The sequence below is a fragment of the Manis javanica genome, chromosome 8 (assembly GCF_040802235.1).
Source record: "Manis javanica isolate MJ-LG chromosome 8, MJ_LKY, whole genome shotgun sequence".
Classification (NCBI taxonomy): domain Eukaryota; kingdom Metazoa; phylum Chordata; class Mammalia; order Pholidota; family Manidae; genus Manis; species Manis javanica.
This window is the reverse complement of record NC_133163.1, coordinates 3,839,045-3,857,136: the sequence shown is the minus strand read 5'-3', so window position 1 is coordinate 3,857,136 and position 18,092 is coordinate 3,839,045. Positions and strand designations below refer to the sequence as shown.

The 18,092-nt window shown below is 42.5% G+C and overlaps 1 protein-coding gene across 2 annotated transcripts in view; it reads left to right on the top strand.

Moving 5' to 3' along the window:
* The first annotated feature begins 2,611 nt into the window (after window positions 1-2,611).
* Window positions 2,612-18,092, top strand: part of DYNC1H1 (dynein cytoplasmic 1 heavy chain 1) — a 73,091-nt gene continuing 57,610 nt past the window's right edge. For both annotated transcript variants that reach the window (XM_073241842.1, XM_073241841.1), the window contains exons 1-7: window positions 2,612-3,003; window positions 10,977-11,064; window positions 13,028-13,201; window positions 13,435-13,690; window positions 14,080-14,266; window positions 15,554-15,825; window positions 15,916-16,143. In XM_073241842.1, the coding sequence (XP_073097943.1) occupies window positions 2,748-3,003; window positions 10,977-11,064; window positions 13,028-13,201; window positions 13,435-13,690; window positions 14,080-14,266; window positions 15,554-15,825; window positions 15,916-16,143 (1,461 nt within the window). In that variant the 5' untranslated portion in view covers window positions 2,612-2,747. The remainder of the gene's footprint in view (window positions 3,004-10,976; window positions 11,065-13,027; window positions 13,202-13,434; window positions 13,691-14,079; window positions 14,267-15,553; window positions 15,826-15,915; window positions 16,144-18,092) is intronic.

Below are 18,092 nucleotides of genomic sequence, written 5' to 3'. Positions count from 1 at the left end.
CGATTGGAGGCCGCGCTGGCAGCGGAAGGACGCGGCCTGGCCGAAGCCGCTGCCGAGGTCAAAATCCAAAATGTGCTCTGTGGCCCGGCCGCGGCGGCACCGCCAGCACCCCATTCCCGGGGGCAAAGCTTTGGCTTCGCAGCCGTTACCAAGCGGCTGCGTTGGGCCAGGCTCCGCGGGCCCTGGGGGTGAGCGCTTGGAATGAATGAGCGAGCGCACCGTGGGTTTCGAAGAAGAGCAGGATCCAAGGCGCAGAGCCCGAGGTGCTGGGCAGCCGGGCTTCTATCGTGCCGCTCCAGGGCCGCTAGAAGGAGAGGTGGGGTGGATGTGAATGAGAGTGGGCCCCCAGCTCCGACTGGAGGAACCAACCCCGCGGTGCTTTAGAGGGGTGGGGAACGGGTGCCATCTCCAGCGTGTGCACAGTGCATCACCAATTGCTAATAAATACAAGTGGCCTGGCAGCCACTATCATCCCTCAACAACTTAGAATGAGTTCTCTCTCCAGTACCCCGTGCCCACTGCCACTTGAAAGCAGATTGTACTATGGAGGGGAGATGCGAAAGGGGGAATGTGAGTCCCACCCACACCCAGGGTCAACTTGGAGCACCCTGGGGGACAGAATCCTAAGGGGCATCTCACAAGAAGATCCCTCCCCCTTGAATCCTGGGCAGTCTAACCAGCCACCCAACAAAGGAATTGAGAGTGCTTAGCACCCTGTATACAGTAAAGCACTCAATAACAGTTGATCATTCTTATTATATATTAAACACAGCAAACATCTTTAGAAAACAGAAATGCAGGCCGTTTGGGTCAATGTATGAAAATCCTTAGAGATTGATTGTCAGGTTCCTCTGATTTCCATCTTAGAAATAAACACTTTTAATTTTGAGCCTATCTTACAGGGCTGCAAATCCTGGCTCACGGTCGGGTTGCAGATGGTCGAGTCTCCTGGATGCCCTAGTGGCTGCATCTCACAGGCAATGCTGACTCACCGTGCAGGATGCAAGCAGCCTCTCTACCTCTGCTGGGTCACTGCTAGATTTCTGGGTCTCAGACTGTGTGTGGTCAATTCAGAGTTCACCAGCCTACACCTAAAAGATTTTTCTTTTCATCCCTGTTCCTACCCCCAAAGGACATGGTGGGTGTGAGCCCTCTTAGCAGAGTGCCTAGCATTGTGTGAGCATTCAGTGTTAGCTATTGGTGGCATTATTAGTATTCATCACCATTATGAACATAGAACAGACTCATTGAAATTGCTTTATATTTTTCCTTGAAGGTTATTTGATCTGCTTGGGCGTATCACACAAGGGTGTACTGATGGAGGACAGGAGGATGGAGTATTAATCTATCTGCTCTTCCATGACCTCCTTAAAGACAAGAATTATCTGATTAGTCTCCATGTTCTAGCATCCCCTGGGGCTTGGCACTGGGTAACTGAACAAGGCTAAGGATATTCTATGTTCTGCAGTTTTCCAAAGATGATTTGAGAAAATGAGATCATCCCATCATCATTGCACCAATCAGGACTCAGCTCTCTCTGCACTTTGATATAAAAATAACGCCTTTTGCTTCCCTTCCTCCACCCAATTTTAAAAGCAAGTTATGAGTTTGAACTTTCAAAGGCCAATTAATGCCCCTTAAAAGAAACTGTCATCTCTAAACCAAGAATATGGGCAGCCTAGATTCTGGCCCTTATGTCATCTCAGTGTAAGGGAGGTGGTCCAGGAGGATGGGGGTGGGGAGGAGCCCGGGCAGGCAGGCATCTCATCCCTGCCTTGTGAAAACCCAGATTCTGAGGCCCATGAAATGACAGTGCCTGCCCCGACTGCTAGCAGAGCGTCACTGTTCCAGGTGGATGCTTTCACGCAAGTCTGCTCCTGGTTCTCACAACATCCTAGGGGGAATTACTTCGTCATTAGCAACCAGGACCCATAACAGGTTGGCCTTACCCCATAGTTCAGGTGTCATCTCCTGGCATTACCTTACATTGCTCCTACAGTCAGGGCTCCTGGCACAACCCTCAGACTCTCTGCCTTTTTAGAGGTAGTGCCTCTACTGGGGTGTTCCCTCCTCAACCCCTCTCTTTCAGGGCCAGCAATGTGACACTTCCCTTGTGTGCCTGAATACGCCCCTCATCTCCTTCCCCTCTGGAAAACGTCCCCACTCTCCCTATATATATCTAATGACACACATGTCATGATTCTATTTTAGCAGCTAACAGATTGTAGTCATTCATTCATTCAAGGAGAGAGCTGGTTAAGTGCTTAGAACATTGTCGGGCACAAGCTAAGTGCTCAAAAAACGTTAGCTCTCATCATTTACACCATTCATTCATTCGTTCGTTCAGTACTTTGAAGTGTCTCAGACCCTGAGCTGTATTCCCTGTCCCTCACCGCCCCCACCCACCCGCGCCAGGGCAAGTTCCTCTCCTGGTGGCGGTTGATGCGGGGACTGCGGCCCCGCCCAACGCCAGGACTGCAAGGTCCAGAAGAGGCGGTGCCGGGCCCGCTCGTGCGCATGCGCGACGTCGTGCCGTCATGGCCAAGCGCGGGCGCTAGTGGCTGCGGCCTTTAGGGCGGGGCGGTGAGAGAGGCCTTTAGGGCGGAGTCGGCACCGCTGGGCTCACTCGGCCGCGGGGTAGCGGACGGTCGGCTTTGCGCGCCCGTTTCTTTCCTCCTTCCGCTCGCTCGCTCTCGCCCAGTCGCGGCCGCCTCCTCACCGCTGCCTGAGGTCGCGAGCGCGGCGCCATGTCGGAGCCCGGGGGCGGTGGCGGCGAGGACGGCTCGGCCGGCCTGGAGGTGTCGGCGGTGCAGAACGTTGCCGACGTGTCGGTGCTGCAGAAGCACCTGCGGAAGCTGGTGCCGCTGCTGCTGGAGGATGGCGGCGAGGCGCCGGCCGCGCTCGAGGCGGCGCTGGAGGAGAAGAGCGCCCTGGAGCAGATGCGCAAGTTCCTCTCGGACCCGCAGGTCCACACGGTCCTGGTGGAGCGCTCCACGCTCAAAGGTGCGGGGCGGGCCGGGGCTGCCGGCGCCCGGGCCACGCGTACCCACGGTCCCCCGCGGCGGCCGGCGCCCCACACCCTGCCAGGCCTGTGCCCGGGTGCCCCTTCCGGGTCGCGGGGACGGACGAGGGTGCCCTGCTTGCCGTCACCCAAAAACAATGGGCTCGCTTTGTCTGCTCAGGCCTCAAGATGGCCGAGTTGGGTGGAGACAGCGTCTCCCCGGCTGAGCGCGGGCGGAGGCCGCATCCCGGCCTCCAATGTCACATGAGCTTTTCGGTTTCGGTTTGTGTCCAGGCCACGCTGGCCTCGGGAGAGATGTATCAGGGGCAGCTTTCTGTCGTCTGGACATAGGGAAGGTCTTGGAGGGGAGGAGCGGGGGACCCTGGCCGGCGGGCATCCCTGCCCCTGCCTGGTGCGGACTCGGATGCCCGGGCCACGGGATGGTAGGCCCGCCTGGGCTGCGGGCCGAGCATCCCCGTTCCAGGTGCATGCGCGCACTCAGGTCGGCCTCCTGGCCTCAGCCCGGCTGAGTGGTGTATCGCCCCGCTTCAGGCGCTAGGAAGCTGGGGCTCAGATGAAGTGACGCGTCAAAAGTCACGCCCTAGACTAGACTTCACATCTGTTTCTAGTCCACTGCTTGTTTTCAATCATTATACCTTATATTCATGCAGTGCTGAGATGATCTTGATGATCCTGTGATATCTGAGTCTACAGATTTAGCAGATTTGGGTTAGGCACCCAGTGGGGGGCGGGGAAAAGGTTTGCATATTTTAGCAGTCTTCTGAAATAATGACCCCCTCAAAAGTAGAGTTAGATTCCTCTTGACTTTAGGGAGGGCGTCCCCTTGACTCTAAGAAGGCTTGGCAGTCGCCGGTGAGCGTTTTTGACAGCGCAGGGATGGATGGGTGTGGCACCTTCCATGTGGGAACCTGGGGATGATGTGCAAATAAATGTTAACGTCAGTACCAAGGGATTGAACATGTTCAAAAAATGTTTGCCAGCAAGGTTGTTGTCATCTCAAAAGGCTGTCTGGTTCTTTAAGTAGGAGAACCTATACTATCTGTCTCACCCCCTCCTTCCCCACACCCCATACACACTTTTTTTCTTTCTGATAGTTTGTTTCTTTTAAAGGTGCCTCATTATACAGTCCGTTTTTTTTTTTTTTTTAGATCCACATGTAATGTTCAAAGCAAATACCCACTCGGGTATATTTTACAGTATTAATGTTGTATAGTGTTTTCTGTTATGTTTGGGGTTATGTTTTCCTGCTTGGAAACCACTAGTGTTTAAAAAAAAAATTAAAAGCATCTTCTCTTTTGAAAGGAGCATATAGTCATGGTAGAAAATACACAGATAAAATGAAAATTACCTGGACTCCTTTGACCCAGATGTAACTGCTGTCAGCATTTTGGCAACTCTGTCTTTCTGGTTGTTTTTCAATGAATATACATTATTTTACTAAAATATATTGTTGAAGTGTTGTATTTTGAATAGTTTGGCATTGGCTGATTGTTGATCAGATATTCATTGCACAGTTTATGTATTGAAACAGATGATTTCTAAATTGGGTCTCAATTTATTTTTATGGAAAAAATTGTAAGTTATTTGCTTCTAGAGTGCTCATCAGTAATTATTTTCTCAAACATCTTAGAATTGAACTTGGTAAATAAAGTTATTGGGGTGGGAGAGAACCCTCTTTCTGTAGTTTGCTCTCTGGTGTAAATCATTTCTGTTTTCTTGATTGTACATCTTCTTTCAGCAAAGCTAATATCCAGGCATCTAAATCTTGGCTCCATAATGACTTGCACTTTTGAATGTTGACTAAGGAGTGAGACTGTTGAAAATTGAAATCGTACCTCATTTCTGTATATGTAAAAGTCCCTGAAGTATTTATAGCAGTTCACCCTGTCTGTAATTTATTTTTCACTTAAAAAAAATCTAAGGAAAGACATATATGAGTTCCATCAGTCTTATTAGCATCCTAGCTACACTAGTATAATTTAGATAAAAGTGCAGATCCAGGTCACTCGGTAGGAGGGCTTTCTACTGGGTGGTTTTATGAGTCAGCATCTAGATTTGTACATTTAATCAAATATGAGTATCCAGTAGTTAATTTAGTGAAATGGTAGACTTGCATCATAATATGGAAAACAAATCTGAATTGTTGAAACTGAATACAGACCACCACCAACAATGAAGTCATATAATATTTTAATGAATGGGTGAAATTACTTTTATTTTAACCCTCTCCCTCCTTTTTGGGGGGAAGAATTTTCCAAATACTTGTAACTGAATATAGGAGCATTTTTAACATGAAGACCTATTTATGTATCTATGTAGATATATTTTTCAACTGCCCCAACTAGCTGTAAACATTTTTGTTAAAGTACAGCATTCCTTAAATGTAGAACTTTAAAGGTTGTGAATTTAACAGTCTATTTTGATATTGGAGAATTGGTAGGACAGGAAATATTGACTCACAGCTCCTTGTTTTAAAAAGAGAAATCTCCTTTCTGCAATTCCTGGTCTGTAGAAAATTGTTTTCTTCATACTGTACTTCTAAGATTATGACCAAAGAGGTGTTGACTACTCACTAGGCATTTTACAACGTTAATAACGTTTTGCAGCACTTTTAACCTGAAGTGTACTTTTGCTTGGGTGACAAAGGGAGGAACAGGTACCGGATGCTCCAGTTTGCAGCTGGTGGAACTTGCGTTTCCAGGACTTGTCTGTGCGACCACCTCGTTAGTGACCAGGCTGGGACCAAGCACTCCGGGTTTTGTATTTTTTTACACTCAGGTATCTTAGCCTTGAAACTTTGTCTTTAAGACTGAAAGTAGTGACTGCCTTTAGTCAGTGCTTATCCTAAGGTTGGAATTCTAGTTTTTCCTGAGATATGTAATATAGGGAATTTTAATTTCTCCATTAGTGGACAACAGATGGCTAGAGACTGGAATGTGAAAGAACTCTCCTGGTTTTTATAGTACTCAACTTCTTAGAGATACAGCATTGTGGAAACTTTTATGGAGAATATTTCTGTGGACTTTTAAAAATTATTTTTCTGAGGACTTAATTCCCTAAAGGATATGATGACTAAAATATAATCATTTCTGGCCTTTACTTAGCCCCCCAAATGGGTAACAAAATGATTACTAAATTAACAGGAAGAATTTTCTTTGCTACTGTGCTGTCTTGGAGCACTAGGCCAAGAGTCCATCAAATCAACCTGGGCTCTTACTGTCCTGTGCTGTCACATTGTAGGTTGGACAAACCCCGTCTGCAGCAAGATAAATTTGAATGTGCAGTGAAGCACAGTAAGTGAAATTATGTACGACAAAGGGAAAACAGTCATCACTTCTTTTAAAAAGTATATAGTTAGAAATTCTCTTTATTAGCATCATATGTATCAGGCTGGGAGCAGCAGCAGAGATTCAGTCCAGCTTCCTCTCTGTGGAAATCGAAACTCCAGGATTTTTTTTTTTTTTTTTGAGAGGGCATCTCTCATATTTATTGATCATATGATTGTTAACAATAAAATTCTGTATAGGGGACTCAATGCACAATCATTAATCAACCCCAACCCTAATTCTCGTCAGTCTCCAATCTTCTGAAGCATAACGAACAAGTTCTTACATGGTGAACAAGGTCTTACATAGTGAATACGTTCTTACATGGTGAACAGTGCAAGGGCAGTCATCACAGAAACTTTCGGTTTTGATTACGCATTATGAACTATAAACAATCAGGTCAAATATGATTATTCGTTTGATTTTTATACTTGATTTATATGTGAATCCCACATTTCTCCCTTATTATTATTATTAGTTTTAATAAAATGCTGAAATGGTAGGTAGATGCAAGATAAAGGTAGAAAACATAATTTAGTGCTATAAGAGGGTAAATGTAGATGATCAGGTCTGTGCCTGTAGACTAAGTATTAATCCAAGCTAGACAAGGGCAACAAAACATCCACGGATGCAGAAGATTTCTCTCAAAACCGGGTGTGAGGTTCTAAGCCTCACCTCTGTTGATCCCCAGTTTCTCAACCTGATGGCCCCCCTGCGACTGTGCCTGTCTTAGGTTGTTCCTCCCTTGAGGAATCTTACCCGTCTCTGGCTAACCAATCATCTTCCGGGGCCATACAGGGAAATGTAAAGTTGGCAAGTGAGAGAGAAGCAATATTGAAACTCCAGGATTTTAAGACCCAGTTGGGGAAAAGACATTTTAAGGAGGAGTCTGAAACCTAAAAACTAATTTCTCTGTTCAGTTCCTTGGTATCCATTAAAATAAGAGTGTTTGTTTTCATTTATTTTATACTAGTTATTTCTTTTGAATTAGTGTTAGCCTGAAGTCTTTTGGGCATTAATAACTTACTGGTTTTTTTAATTCCTTATTATCTTTTTTCTGAAAATATAAAAATAAGCCTCGGTATTTATTACGTTAAGTACAAGTATGTGGGTTTTAACCCTCTTCTCACCCCTAACAACATTATCAATGGAAGCCTTCAGGTTGAAGAGAGACCTCAGATCTTTTCAGCATGTTAACCTCCCACCAGAGGAGGGAGTGGCTGTGACAGAGATGCCATAGCCCCTCAGAAGGAAGGCGAAGGGTGGACGGACATGGCAGGTGACAAGATAAAGGCCAGAGATGGGAAAAGGAAATCCAAAGCAACCACATGAGAAAAAAGGGGAGGACATGTATGACAGCGATTGGCCAAAATAATGTGATATTAGCATGTTTCGATTTTAAAAGGGAAAGAAAATGAAAGTTAAAGAGAACCAGGAACATACAGCAAGTAGTTTGGTACTGTGTATGGGCAAAGAAAATGACTGGTTTCATTCGCTGGGTGGAGGAGAGACTTGCCCTGAGGCTGGGAGACATTGGGAGGGCAGAGGGACTGAGGGAGTGACATGGGTGCAGGAGCCAGGCCACCTCACTGGCCCTTTAAACATTTGCTGTGTCCCTTTGCCAGTTGCCCATCCACCAGACTTTGTGAAAACAGCCAGTCTACCTGGGAGAGGTAGTTAGGAGTCATAGGTAATTGAATGTGCATCTTTTGGTATCTCATTAAATGAGGCTTAATTCTCACCTAATTCCCAGTATAATGACACAAGCACTCATAGTTTGAAAATACATTCAACTAGTCTTTCAATAGAGGTTCATGTACAGATTAGTGCTAAATGACGTTTGAACATCTCTAGAAATTCAATAAACTCTCAGAAGTTAACCACAGAAATGTCTGTGGGCCACCGTAGCGTGTGCTGATGTGGCTTGCAGCCCAGGGACTCAAGAGGTGGGCCCAGCACTTCTGTACTGGTACTTCAGCATTTTAATAGGTAGTACAGTACTGGTCCATTGTGTACTTAACCAGCAACTTTAGTGGCATTAGGACAGTGATTGATACTTAACTGGCAGTGATACTACTCGATAAAACCTGCAGATTGTGTTTATATATAAGCTTCTAAATATAGAAAGACTAATAGCCTCTGTGTTATTAAGAATTAAATATCAAGTGTCCTCCTCCAAACAGTATTTTAGAGAGTCTCTACAGAAGTGAAATGTCAAATTATTGTTAATTTGGAAGATGTAATAATTTACAGAGAGGCAAAAAGGTTAAATTGTTTGATGGCAGTTTATAAAACAATGTCATAGGTTCTTTATAAAGGAAAGCAGACATACTCAGACTTATTTGATCTCTGTATTTATGGGGAATAAGCATTAGGAAGCTAATCCGAAATGTATTCTATCACTGATCAGTAATGACTTCCATAAATAACTGTCATCAAAAGACGTTAGAATTTTACAAAGCCGCAGAGGATACCTGTTTGCGTCTGCCTGTCTGAGGATCCCGTCTCTGGCGTGTGCGCCCCGAGCCCTGCAGCTGCTGCATTGCAGTGCTCCCAGCGCTGGGCGTTCACAGCCGCACCCAGGCAGCCAGACTCAGCGCGTCGTGCCAGGTTCCTTAACCCTGTCTGCGTGGGGGAGTGCGGGCAGCATGGTCAGATGCTGCGTCTAGTCAGCATGTTTCCTGTGTGATTTTTTATTTTTGTTAGGTAATGAATCTTTAGGAGGAAGAAATGATTTAAAGTTAACATACCATATTTTTAGCTATGTCAGTAATTTCCTTTGGTGATTATTTTATTTTCTGTATATTGTTTGGGTGTTAATAACATTTTATGTAAATCATAGAATATTATGGAAAGTTCAGAAAATTGAGAGAGAATATATTTTCATGATCCCAACCCTGACAACTGTTTTAATTTGGGGGTATTTCCTTACATTATTTGTTCATGTTCTTGCATTTACATGTTGTAATCATAACGTGTGGTTGGTGTCAGGCTTTAGGCTTTATCTTATGTCGCATCCATGTTTCCATAGTTAGAATGCTCAGTGGATGGATTTGTTTAGTTGGTTTTTGTGTGTGTCATTTTTGTTTGTCTTGTTTTTTGTTAGTCACCTTTTGAAAACAAATAGGAAGTGCTGCCAATTCCTCCTCCCCTTCCTAAAATTATACTAAAAACAATATTTTGGAAGAGTTTTGTAACATTTTATACTCCTTTATTATGAATTTTCTGTTTGTCTCAGCTTTAAGTTTCTGAACCAGACAGCTTTTGCTCGGACCCTATACAGCCAGATTTCATAGTTTCTTGTACTTGGAGTAATATTTTATACCACCTAATTACCTAATTTAATACCTCATTCCGCCTCTGCTGTCTGTTTTATATTTCATGAATTTGAAGCACACAGAAGAAAAACGGCTTTCCCAGGATCACTTGGATAAGTGTTACCTTTGCTATTACATCACAGCTAAAAGTAAAGGTGTGCCGTGCATATCATGTTAAATTAATCCTTGAGTAGTAATTTCTGTTAGTGCAGGTATTTCATATAATATGTCACTGCAAAGGTAAATCAACGGGCGTGCTTAGGCATCTAGTGGGTTAGTACTAGATCTAGAGGGTTTGGATTCTTTCCCAGTCTTGACAAATTTTTCATTTTAATTTTTCAATTTTGATTTTTTACTATTTAGAAATTTTGTTCACGTGCATCTTGAGCTGTCTTACTGTTAAATTCCAGTAAGCTTTTTACAATGACTACTGTGCTTGTTGTTGCTGTGTGGGACCCAGCATGGTCCCTGTCCTGCAAGAGGTCGTATTGGAAAGGAAGAGGCATTCATGGATCCCCCCAGCAGGCTCTCCAAGTGCTGTGGGGGCAGAGGGGACGCCTAGGTCTCGATGACCCTGAGGATGTTTCTTGATAGCAGTTTTCTTGATGGGGGTTTGCTCTGGGGGTGGCCTTGGCAAGGGAGTGGGGTAGTCTGTGTACTGGTGAGGACCCGGCTTTGGAATCACAAACGTCTGAATTCTCAGTTTGTCCCCTTCCAGCCATGTATCAGAGGGCAGTTTACTTACATTCCTTACCTGGAAAACAAGGATAATAATAGTCACGCCAACCCCCACAGGGTTGTTGTGAGGGTTTAATGTATGGCGTATTTGAAGTACTTAGTAAAATGCCTGTCACGTAGTAAGTGTTGAATAAACAACCTATATATACCATATACGTATGACGCTGGGTGGGGAGTGGGGAGTGACTGCTGTGTTTGGGGCACAGTGGATGAAACTGCCGGGAGGGGTAGTGAGCGGCCCAGGGCCAGGCCCTGCTCTAAAGGCTTCATAGGTGTCAGTTCGTTCATCCTTCCAACAACCCAGACACACCAGTGTGTTGGATCTACAGACAACCAAACACAGGTGTGGAAAAGTTAACCACCTTGCTCAAGATCACACAGCAAATATGTATGTGCCCAGGTCAGGAGTCAAAAAAAAAATAAGTAGTAAGGAAAAAATAGGTAAAGCCAAGTCATCACGGGATTTAAGTGTTAGTTTGAGGTGGGGTGAGGCTAACGTTCTCTAAGCATTTGATAAGTCAAAAATTGGAAATGTTGGTATGAATTTGATATAGTATTTATTATGATTTGTAGAGGATGTTGGTGATGAAGGAGAAGAAGAAAAAGAATTCATTTCTTATAACATCAACATAGACATTCATTATGGAGTGAAGTCCAATAGGTGAGTAGCATGGTACACTATTATCCCAGGTTATAAACATGTGAGAATTAAATGTAAATCTTAATTGACTCAGATGAAGTCATTGAGAAAACACTCTGCTCTTTAAATTCAGTATCTTATCTTTCATTTCAAGTATTCAAATTAAGAGGTTTTCTGAGTCAATATAAGTTCTGAAATATTTTAATTGCCATATTATGACATCCATTTTAGGTTTGAGCCATAATGTACTTAACGTATCTAATAGTACTCTCAGATTATATCAAATTTTCATTATTACAAATAACCAGTAAATGTTCTTAGATATGGGCCTGATGCTTTTTAGTATAAATCCCTAAAGAGAGCGGTACTGGTTCCGAGGCAGCATGTCATTAAGGTCTTCAGTGTATGGTGCCAGATTTCCCAACCTCTAGAAAGGTGGTGCCAGTTAATAGTGCCAGTTGACAACCCAATAGACATATCCAAACTTAAATATGTAAATGTTTAACTTATTCTGCATTGGCCTTTTAAAACTTTATTTTAAATAATTGCAAGCTTACAGAAGAGTTGCTTGGGTAGTATGGAGAACTCCCAGATTCCCAGTAACATTAGCCACATTGGCGTTTTCATATTTTTCCTGAGCTATTTGATAGTTAGTTATATATAGACAACCTGTCCCTTATCCCCAAACACTTCAGTGTATTTCCTAAGAACAAGGACATTCTCACTCATAGCCCCCATACAGCTTTCAATTCAGGAAATTTTGGTACAGTAGTACTTTCTATGTATGATACATATTTAAATTGCCCCTTAGAGTAATTCTTCAGTATCCAGAACGTAGTTCTGTGTATTTCCTTCTGTGTCAGCCATTCTGTGTTTTGTGACATTGATATTTTTTATAAATACCAGTGGTTTTATGGAAGACCCCTTAGTTGGGTTTGCCTGGTGTTTCTCCATTTAGATTCAGGTTGTGCATTCTTGGCAGCAGAACTGTTGCAAACTGTTCCCTGTCCATGTGTCACATCAGGAAGCTTCCTTGACCTTTTAGAGCAATAGGAAGTGTTACATATAAAGTACTGGCCTGGGAACTAGAAAATTTAATCATTAATTTTCTTGAAGCTATTAATTCAGCCACCTTTGAGCACCTGTTAGGTGTAAGACATGGCAATAGGTACCCAAAGAAATAAAACTGGTGGGTTCCTGTTGCCAAGAATCCTATAATCTTATGGGAGGAAGATTGGTAGATGACACAACTAAGTGTATATTTGGCAGAACTTAGAGGTGCAGAATATCATGAGAACAGAACCCAGATTGCTTCTGGTTAGGGAAGGCCCCAAGGAAGAAGTAATGCTGACCTGGGTTTTGAGGGTTCCTTGGAGTTGCAGCAGATAAATATAGATTTCTTAAGCAAAGATACAGAAGCACATAATGTTTAGAAAATGGGACATCTAGTTCAAGTGGTGTTTCAGGGTGGTGAAGGGATTGTGTAGCAGGAGCTGTAACTGGAAGAGTTGGTTTAGGCCAGGCAGGGCAAGCCTGGAATGCCCTCTTGTCACTTGAACCTATGGGTGACTTTGATTTATTCAAGCTGATATGTGACTTGTTGCCATAAGTGAAATGGTGCAAATTAGTTTAAGATCAAATTTAAGTGTATCATGCCTTGTGACTAGCAGTTGCTAGGCAGGTTAGTTTTAGTGAGGCCAAGATTATGAACTCAACCCATAAATGAGACAATTACCTGCCTGTTTCTATGGTCACATGCTATAGCCTTAACCCTGATGTATGCGATAGTTATGTGAGTGAGTAAAAAAGATAAGCAATGTATTTTACTATTAGAAAAGCAACCCTTTAGTCTGTTCTTTATACGATTTTTAAATTACAACATTTCAATGAATTTTTAATTTGTATCCAACACAAAGATGGCTGCACTTACAAAGACTGATTGGGAATGAGCCTGCTGTTAATTTCTTGCTCTGCTTTCTTTCAGCTTGGCGTTCATCAAACGTGCTCCAGTGATTGATGCTGACAAACCAGTGTCTTCTCAGCTCCGAGTCCTCACGCTCAGTGAAGACTCGCCATACGAAACCTTGCATTCTTTCATTAGCAATGCCGTGGCTCCTTTTTTTAAGTCCTATATCAGAGAGTCTGGCAAGGCAGACCGGTAAAGGCCATCTTCCTTCATTGGTTTGAATGTCTTATTTCACTTAGCGATTATAAGTTGGGAGTGAATGATGATATAGAATTCAGGAATTGGGAGGATGAAGCTAGTAAACCACGAGGATATAAATCCATTGCATTAATAAAATGTATATTATTAATTTGACGGACCTGAAATAATAAACTCTTTGGAGACCAACAGCACTCTAAAGGTTGAGGTGTTTCCTGTCTTCTTAGGGATGGTGATAAAATGGCTCCTTCAGTTGAAAAAAAGATTGCAGAACTTGAAATGGGACTTCTTCACTTGCAGCAAAATATTGAAATTCCAGAGATCAGCCTGCCAATCCACCCAATTATTACAAATGTTGCAAAACAGTGTTATGAACGTGGAGAAAAGCCCAAAGTTACAGACTTTGGGGATAAGGTTGAGGACCCAACTTTTCTCAATCAATTGCAATCTGGAGTTAACCGCTGGATCCGAGAAATTCAAAAAGTAAGAGTGTAGAAACTATCGTGTAAAATGTTTTACTCTTTATTTAATCTCTGTGAGAAAACTGATGTGAGCTTTTGTCGGTGAGGTAAATCCCGTGATGGCTGTTAGCAGTGCCTCTGCTTGGTCCCAGCGCTGCTCCCCGGAGGGCGGGCCGTGGCCTGGGGGGGCGTCAGAGTGCAGTGTGAGCCTGTGCAGATACTCACCCTGAGAGAGCGCTAATCTCAACTGCCTCATACCTTTGAGTTCAAATTAAACCACTTATAATTTGTAGGGAAAGAAATCGACTTGAAATGTAAAAGTTAAGTTGGAGTTCATGTGTAGAGTTAATGACAATTTTTCTACCTTTGCTTAAATAGTGACTACTCTTGAATGCTGTTTTACCTTTAAAGGTGACCAAACTTGATCGAGATCCTGCCTCAGGAACTGCCTTACAGGAAATTAGCTTTTGGCTTAACTTGGAACGTGCATTATACCGCATACAAGAGAAACGAGAGAGCCCAGAAGTTCTCCTTACTCTGGACATCTTGAAACACGGCAAACGTTTTCATGCCACCGTCAGTTTTGACACTGACACAGGTACAAGCTAGAATTACTGATCTTATCAAGAAGTTATTGATCTGGCCTTTTGTGAGATATTTCAGATAATATAAATGAGAAGTAATAGATGTAGCGGCTTCCCTGTTTCCTCTCTTGCATCTTGTCTCCTCTTTCCCCCAGTTCTGTGTAATGAAAGTGACCTTCCCACATGCCTCTGTCCCTTCAGGGTTTTGAGAACATACACCAGTTTCTAGGCCTGATATCGAGCATCCTGGGAGTTTCCCTTCTATTTCTTGGTTCCAAGAGTAGGTTTTTTTATACTTCTTCAGTATAAAGTCAAGTCTGCTTTTGACAGTCCAGGTGGGAAAATGGCTTACATTAAGCAGAAGTTACCTGCCCACAGGGCTGTGGAAGGACAGCTGGTCAGTAGATTCTCTTCCTCTTTTTAATTGCCACTTTCCATTCTGAGAAGTGGTCAAGATAAATTTAGTTTCTGAATGGGCAACAGTGTGGGTGGTGCTTCATTAGCACACACTCGGCACACAGATGTTTGAGTGACCAGGTGTGGTTAGGAATTTCTCTATAACTCTGTGTCCTCAAGAGACCATTAGAATAAGTAATTAGGACTGCAGTCATTGTCAAGTTCTCTTTCTTCCGCTCCAAAAAAGGTGCAGTGCCACATTGTAAATCTTAAAAGAAACTCCAGGTAGGAACTTTCCAGTTACTTTGATCACATTGCACACATTAGCTGGCCCTCGATAATGGTGAAATGTACACCTTGGATTTTTTTTTAATACCTCTGAAATCTTAATTTCTTTCCTAGTACTTTTTTTTTTTTAATCTTTTGCCAGAGGAAGCCAAAAAACAGATTAGGACTCAGGTACATCTGTGATTCCAAGCCTACAACACTCACCTAAATTGAGCCATGGGTATAAAATATAAATTTTAGTGTTTTTAAAGATGGTAAAGTGCTAGTTTTTGAAACTTTGTTGTTATTAGTAGAACCTTTAGGTAATAAAGCAAAAAAGATGAAATCCAAGGACCTTTAGAGCATGCATATTCTTAAAATAGCAAAAATGAGACCACACTAGGATCATTATAATAATAACATGTTCGTTTTTCAAATATTATAGTATCTGTGTCACTTATCTTTTGCAGCATCAAAACTTTCCACTGCAAAGATATATTTCAGTTTACTCATCCAGTATTATGCCTATAAGGAATATCCTTTTAGGTGTATTACCTTTTTTAAATTGAGGAATAATGTACAGAGTGTAGTTACATTACTTTACATGAAAACCACTAACTGTTTCTCTGTTAATCTAGGTCTAAAACAGGCTTTGGAAACTGTGAATGACTACAATCCTCTGATGAAAGATTTTCCTCTGAATGATTTACTGTCTGCCACTGAGCTGGACAAAATAAGACAGGCGCTTGTTGCAATTTTCACCCATTTGAGAAAGATCCGAAACACAAAATATCCCATTCAGAGGGCACTGCGTTTGGTGGAGGCAATTTCAAGAGACTTGAGCTCTCAATTACTCAAAGTGTTGGGCACTAGAAAATTGATGCATGTTGCTTATGAAGAATTTGAAAAAGTATGTGTTAATATATCAGAAAACCAACCTCAGGGTATTGAGAAGCAACTATGTTTAATAATAAGCTTCCTTTCTTAAATTATACCCTAGGTTATGGTCGCATGCTTTGAAGTTTTTCAGACTTGGGATGATGAATATGAGAAACTTCAGGTGTTGTTAAGAGACATCGTCAAAAGAAAAAGGGAAGAAAATCTGAAGATGGTGTGGCGAATCAACCCTGCTCACAGGAAGCTCCAGGCTCGCCTGGACCAGATGAGAAAATTCAGACGCCAGCACGAGCAGCTGAGAGCTGTCATTGTCAGGGTCCTGAGGCCGCAGGTATGAATCAAATTCTGAACATTTATGCAGGCATTGTTTAAATGCCTTTATCCCCAGACCCCCCCTTTTTTTCAGAATTAGAATTAACTACTTTTTTCTTTTTTGTACTGTTTTCATCTTGTCACTGTCATGTTTAAGGTCTAGTGATACTGCATTACATCATTTCCACCCAAGCCTGTAATATTCTCCATCCAATTATTCCTGCCCCCAAATTGCATGGGCCCTAGGCCAGACTTCCTGGGTTTGAAGACCTAATTTCACCGTTTTTAAATAATTATGTGATTTGAGCACATTACTTAACCTCCCCAGAATCCTCATCTACAAATGTAAATAATAACTGCATATGCCTGAGATTTATTAAAAGAATCAGATGGCCCCTTTCATTGTACATACTTTTTTTCTACGCTCAATTCACCACTTCTTTTCTTCCTTTAAATAATCCAGTCCAGAAGTAGAATGTGGATTGATAGATGACGTAGAGAAACTGATAAATGGGTAGATGTATGTTAAAGCCAATGGATAGCAATTATTAATTGGCTGATGCTAATTATCGACTCTAGATGGGGGTACATAGGTGTTCAGTCTGTAATTCTGTAGTTCTTCCAGCCCTCCTGTAGTTGGAAAATTTTTGTAATAAAATGTTACAGGGATTCAGTCTAAAAATTGTGCCACCGAGGAAGCTCTCGCTACTGATTGGGAGTGCCTACTATTTGGGGTAAATTGTTAATAATGAACCACCCTCAGCATCTTTTTACTCAGTGTCATGCTGATGTGTATGTGTGTGTGTGTGTTGGTTTTAAATGTTAACCCTTTATACACAAGCAGTTGGAAACTAGTGCTGATTCCTTCTGGCATGAGGTTTCTCTCTTTGCCATATACCTGTTCTCATACGTCAAATTTTTTTTTTGACTTTTTATTAAGGTATCATTGATACACAGTGTTACAAAGGTTTCACATGAGCAACATTGTGGTTACTACATTCACCCATATTATCAAGTCCCCCCGCCAGCATCCCATTGCAGTCCATCAGCGTAGGAAGATGCCATAGAGTCACTACTTCTCTGTGCTGTCCTGCCTTCCCCGTCCCCACTCCCTACATTATGTGTGCGAATCGTAATGCCGCTTAATCCATTTCTCCCTCCCTTCCCACCCACCCCCCATCCCTTCCCTTTGGTAACCTCTAGTCCCTTGAAGTCTGTGAGTCTGCTTTTGTTTTGTTTCTGCAGTTTTGCTTGTTGTTATACTTCACAAATAAGTGAAATCCTTTGGTGCTTGTCTTTCACCGCCTGGCTTATTTCACTGAGCATAATACCCTCTAGCTCCACCCATGTTGTTGCAAATGGTAGGATTTGTTTTCTTTCTTATGGCTGAATAATATTCCATTGTGTATATGCACCACCTCTTCTTTATCCATTCATCTACTGATGGACACTTGGGTTGCTTCCATATCTTGGCTGTTGTAAATAGTGCTGTGATAAACATAGGGGTGCATCTGTCTTTTTGAATCTGGGATCTTGTGTTCTGTGGGTAAATTCCTAGGAGTGGAATTCCTGGGTCAAATGGTATTTCTATTTTTAATTTTTTGAGGAACCTCCATTATACTTTCCACAATGGTTGAAATAATTTACATTCCCACCAGCAGTGTAGGAGGGTTCCCCTTTCTCCATGTCCTCACCAGCATTTGTTGTTCCTTGACTTGGATGTTGGCCATCCTAACTAGAGTGAGATGATATCTCATTGTGGTTTTAATTTGCTTTTCCCTGATAATTAGCGTTGTGGGGCTTTTCATGTGCCTGTTGGCTATCTGAATTTATTCCTTACAGAAGTGTCTGTTCATATCCTCCACCCATTTTTTAATCGGGTTATTTGCTTTTTGGATGTTGAGGCATGTGGTTCTTTATATATTTTGGATGTTAACTCCTTGTCGGATATGTCATTTACAAATATAT